Source organism: Bidens hawaiensis, unplaced genomic scaffold, assembly GCF_021521415.1.
Source record: "Bidens hawaiensis isolate Kalapana, Puna unplaced genomic scaffold, B.hawaiensis_p1.1 tig00034149_1, whole genome shotgun sequence".
NCBI lineage: Eukaryota > Viridiplantae > Streptophyta > Magnoliopsida > Asterales > Asteraceae > Bidens > Bidens hawaiensis.
The window spans coordinates 148328-154222 of NW_027495874.1; the positions used below are offsets into that span (position 1 = coordinate 148328).

At 34.0% G+C, this 5895-nt stretch overlaps 1 protein-coding gene across 1 annotated transcript; it reads right to left on the minus strand.

Moving 5' to 3' along the window:
* Nucleotides 1-236: 236 nt before the first annotated feature.
* Nucleotides 237-2484, minus strand: LOC143585709 (putative xyloglucan endotransglucosylase/hydrolase protein 6). The gene is made up of 4 exons (XM_077067436.1): nt 2216-2484; nt 1993-2093; nt 1699-1895; nt 237-702 (listed from the first exon to the last, which is right to left on the minus strand). Exons 1-4 carry the CDS (start codon nt 2406-2408, stop codon nt 309-311), a joined length of 885 nt encoding a protein of 294 aa, XP_076923551.1. The 5' UTR covers nt 2409-2484; the 3' UTR covers nt 237-308.
* Nucleotides 2485-5895: the final 3411 nt, after the last annotated feature.

The window sequence follows — 5895 nt, forward strand, 5'->3', positions numbered from 1 at the left end:
ATTAAAATTAACAATAAAACCAAACAAGTCTTAATCAATAATTATTCAAAAACAACTACAAAAAGATTAATATAAAGCAAATGGCTTTTAAGAAAACAATAAACATTATTCGGATTAATCAGGTCGTAGTAAATGCATAGACAAATACAATAATATAACACGTACGTCATCGAGGAAGCTTTGATTGGTACATTTACATATACAATATTAACTTATATATTTGCGATCGACTTTTATTATATTTAACACACAAATATAAATAAACTTGTCACTCGGCCCACAGCCTGCTTGATGCAAATGGTCCGTAATCATATTCCAGCTACACATTCTGGTGGTGTGACTGGGTAACGACTCTTATCAGTGCAATAATCATAGACCATATGATTCATGCGAACCCATCTGTAACGACGAGCTGCAAAGGGGTCGAGTTGTTGGTAGCTCAGACCCTCCCACCAGTTGGAAGGGTTTGATGCACAAGATGCGGCCGGTCCAGGGACGGGGCAACCCTCAATGTCAAAGTCCTTGTAATATGCATAAAATGGTGCTTTGCTCCAGTCGATTTTTTCTAGCCCGCCTCGTGTTGCCCAATCATCCGCTTCCCATAATGTTGAGTAAACTCCCATTGGTTGGACTTTGGGGAATGGGACTCCTTTTGTTTCATTGTTCTTGTATACCCTTATAGGGACTTCATCCACAGAAAATCTGTGGCAAATATTGGTAATACCAACGAATGAACTTTGATAGTATCTAAGAAAATTTTATTAAAAAAAGCATGACTGATGTAACAATTGTAGCAACATATATAACGGCTATCCCCATTGAAGGATTAGGCCAACGTATGTCGGGTTTGGAGTATCGGGCTATCCTTAAGTACCGGTTAATGATCCCTATGTTCCCGACGGATGAACCTTGCCCAATTTGTTGCAAGGTCTGTTTGGATTCTTTTGGTGACCATGCGGTGCATTGCAAAGAATTGCCTGGCTTTAAATACAGACATGATCTGGTTAGGGATGTTCTGTGTGATGTTCTTAAACGGGCAGGGATTTCTGCTAAAAAAGAGGCCCCTGTTAACTTTCTCACGGATCCTATTGAAGGGAGGTCTACTTTACGACCAGCTGATATTCTTGTGTTCGGGTGGGCAGGGGGGAAACACGCTTGTGTGGATCTTACAGGAGTGTCTCCTCTTGTTGGGCTCAGGGACCGTGGGTTTGTTGTGGGTCAGGCTGCGTTGAAGGCTGAATCGGGCAAAGTTGTTAAACACGAGAAAGCTTGTTTAGATAATCAACATGTCTTTCTACCATTTGCCTTTGATACATTTGGTTTTCTGGCTCCAGAGGCTGTGAAATTTTTGAGTAGGGTTCAGCGCGTCGTACACGGAACCTCTTCAGCTTCTAGGTCTCAAAGCTTCGTTTTTAGCAGGATTGGCTTTGCTGTTCAAAAGGGGGTTGCGGCGTAGCTTGTTGCCCGTTTGCCTGCCACTTTATTGTAATCGTTTTATAGTAAATTATATAAAACTACGATATATAACTATAATTCAAAAATGCCACACAATAAGTTCGGGTCAAGTGAACACAGGCCGGCAAAAGTAATGTCTTAGACGGATTTTGTTACACTTCAATTTAAATAGTATGTTAATGATCTGAAGTTTTGATAAAACAAGCTTAACTTAACAAATATTATAATTGGCAATTTACTTACACAACATGGTGATGGTTCCACAAGATAGAGTAAGTGTGGTAGTCAGCAGCTGGGTCGAACCAAAGGTTAACCCTTTGTTCGCGATCACCTTTTCCATGAGCATATACGTTGGTTTGGACTGAGTAAGGTTGTCCACTTCGGTTTCCCAAAAACTCAAAATCAAGTTCATCACGAACTTGATCCGTATCCGAATTCATCTACCAAAAAAAATAAAGACTAATCAATATATACTTATATAGAGAAATAATAAAGTTATATAAATAGTTGTTTTCTTTATAAAAAACAGTCATATACATAAAAAGCAGTGACGGTGCCCGCAAAGTCCCCTGGAATAAGTTTAATCTTCATGCTCACACGTCCAAATAAATACTGGCTTTTTGAAGCGAACCCACATCCTGTATCAGATAAGATCATAAGAATGCATCAATGGCATCGGTGTTCAAGTTATCTTAACTTATAAGAACGTAAAATTTAAATAATAAATATATATAAGCTAGTTGAACGACTATATATACACCTGAGTTTTGGTCAAGAACAAGCTGAATGGCCCGACCGCCGTCAAGTTGTCTGATGTGAGAATCAGACCATGTAATACGAAAATCTTGTAGGAACGTAGCGGGTCTAGCGTCGACAGCCAGCAGTGACATGGCCACTATTAGGAGAATAGAAAGAACACTTTTATTAAAACACATTGTGAACAAGTGTGTCATTTGACCATGCACTAACGAAATATTTGTCGAGTGTTTTTATGTGATGATGTATGTTTGGATAATATATGTGGGTATATATAGTTTTAGACTTAGATTTAGAGAGTGTAGGGCTGTTAATGGTAGAGAGGGGGCCTATTGAAAGTTAGGTTCGCTTTCCATACAGCTCACTTTCCGCTGCCAATCGGGTGAAACTTCACTCTGATTGGATATGGACATAATTCAAACAAGCTTCTCCCGGAGTATTTAATGCAATTTATAGTTTAAATAACTTAAATACACAGCTGTATATATTTATTTTATTTTATTTATTTATTTTTAACGATCAACAAACAGATAATTACATATTTACTCCGTATTGGGTGATCAAATGGTAAAGGATTACCACTAGCTGGCCCAACCTAGCCGTACGAAGCCTTAAACGTCTCCAACTTATCTCCATTTCTAGAAAAAAACTTACTCACCCGAAAACCCATTGCTAATAAAACCTAGACGCAAAGCTGAAGATCAAAAAGATTTTTTTAGGTTCTCGATTTGACCACTTTAAATAGTTAAATCTAACGCGGCAGGTCATGCATGCATGCAATTTCTTTATGCGACATGATCTTAAATTTTCAATGCCGCCAGAGCCGGTGACCCTATATTTATCAACAAAAGCTTTCATTAATTATTATTATTATTGATAAATAAATATTATCCAGTAAGCATAAAAGCTGGAAAATTTAGAATATGGTACGAATAGTAATAATCGAAAGTAAACAAGGATCAACTTATTTTACAAAGGGAGATAAAAATGAGAAGGACGTGAAGGATTTATAGCCACACAAAAAAAGTCCTTCAATTTTTTTTTTTTAAATTAAATAAAAATTCATAACTAAAAATTTAATTACAAAAACAAAAAAAGTAAAAACACAAAAATGATTCTACCGTCTTACTCGTTCTTAAAAAAATGTTAAGAGAAAAAGATTATTGTGTCTTTTCGTTTATCATTGTGTTTTGTGTTTATTTTCGTCATTGATTGTGTCTTTTTTTCTTAGCATTGTGTCTTTTTTTTCTTGATATTGCGTTATATTACTTAACATTGTGTTATATTTTGTTTGGCATTGTGTTATATTTCGCGATTTATTGTGTCTTTTTTTAGTTATAATTGTGTCTTTTGTTCATTTCCGTCATTGTGTCTTTTGTCTCTGTATTGTGTCTTTTCGGCTTTTTTTAACGAGAATGACAAGGGAAACATTTTTGTTTTTTTAATTTTTTCATTTTTTATTTATATTTTGATTTATGCTTTTTTTCAATTAATTTTTGGATTTTTTAGAGGTTTTTTGTGTGATCACAAATTCTTCTTACACTTCTCATTTTTGTCTTCCTTTATAATTTAACTTTTCCCATTAAACAAAGGCATCAAATACTATCCAGACTTTAAACCTAACAAATTTAGGAGAATGGATAGAAAACTTTGTCATATATTACATAGTTTGAATAAAGTAAAAAAATACTAAATAGTTAGGAGTAAGGATTTAAAAATTATTAACCATATTTTAAAATAAAAAAATGATTGAAATCATGTACAAGTTAATAACTAATAATTTATAATAATATTTGATATATCATGTTTCATAATATCTGTAAATTTAAATGGGTGAAATAAAAGAAGCGAAAAAAGGAAATTTGGGCTTATAGAAGTGCGAAATGTAGCGCAACCAATTAATTATTTATCCAGTATAAATTTTTATACTATTTAAATTTTGTAAAATGACTAAAACACTAGTTAAAGGACTATTTATAACATTTATTCAAAACAGTGACGTGTAACACCTCAAAATTCAAGCATTTTCAAATTAAATCGGTGTGCAATACTTGTACGAGATTTTCTAAGCAACTAATTAATAATTAAGTCGACCCGAACTTTAATTATTATGATTTTGACCTATTAAATCGTATTATTATGATTTAATGTTGTGATAAAATAAGTTAAATAGTGAGCTAATACTATTGGATGAAAGGTTCAAATGCGGTAGCTATATTATTATATGAAATGCAGGTTGAAACGAGTGTTATCAAGATTCTTGAGAAACCTAAATTATCAATATCGATGATAAAATCTCTTGATTTAAATTAAGTTTGAAATATATTTATCATGATTTATGATAGATAATTTGTGGTCATTTATTTAAAGAGTGATATATATTATTTATATGATATGATTATTATATAGGTATATGTTTATAATTAATAATAATAATAATATATAAAAATGCGTTTGCATGGATTGAGGCTCAAGATTTGGAAATATTTGAATTCAAATTTATGGATATGCATGACGAGATCAAAATGTTAAGTTATTTATGGGTTAAAGTAGAAAAACGTGCTTGGATTTACAGAATTTATCGTCCATGTACAATGTTTTGTGTTATTTGCCTATCCATGCCAGCTTCTTGCTAGGAGAGGTATATGTTAGTCCTATTTTGTTATATTAGTCTTTTGTATTGTGTTTATTATGTTTTGGGTTTTAGTTGTTAGTTTTGAATGTATAGGCCCAAGAGAAATAATGTTGTAAAGCCCATTGGGCATTTGATGTGACTTACTTCAAATGCATGCTTCCCTATATATATAGGAAGCATGCCATGAGAGTTAGTTGTTCATTGTTAATCAAAAGAAACCTTTTTGCCAAACTCTCATTCTCTCTTGGCTTTCTCGCTTTCTCTCTAACCAATCGAAAATAACCTCTCAAGATCCGAGACCAATTAGGTGGCTTAGTGTGATTTCTGCTAGTACTAAGCTCGGTTGATCTAAGATTATTGTTAGATCCACTCGCGTTGGGACCTACAATTGGTATCAGAGCATCGGCTCACTAGTTGAAGGTTTTGGATCACAACCTTGGGTTTTGATCTTGAGAAGAAGTAAACAAGTGTTCTTGACAAGAAAAATCACAAAAACAACAAAACTACAAAAAGATTCGGCTTCAAGTTCATAAAATGTCTTAGAAAGTGTTCTTGGTGAAGGTAACAAGTGTTCAAGTTCTAAATCTAAAAGTCTTACGCTTAAAAGTGATAAATTTTGGTGTTACAGGTTGTTGAAAAGTGTTAAAATTAACAAGTTAAGAATTTCGTATCTCATGGCATCAAAATCAGTGTACCAACCTTTGACCTAGTACTGACAAGTTAGGTGGAACAGATCCCAAAAAAGATTTCTTCTAGAAAACTGAACCTTTTCGCTTCCCATAGTTTTTCGCATCGCTTGGGGTTTCGCATCGCCTACTTTTTCGCTTCGCTTGGAACTTTATCGCTCCGCGTTACTGTTCACTTTTTCGCTTTGCTTGCTTAACTTTTTCACTTCGCCTGAAAGCTGTTTCGTGCGGAAAAGTTGACTGTCTTAAAATTTAAGTTTTTTTAATGTTTATTAAGTGTTTGAGACTGCCAAGACCATGACGAGCACTGATTCTGAGTTGTTAAAGGGTTATTTTGTAAGGCCCCGTTCCCGGTAACCCTAC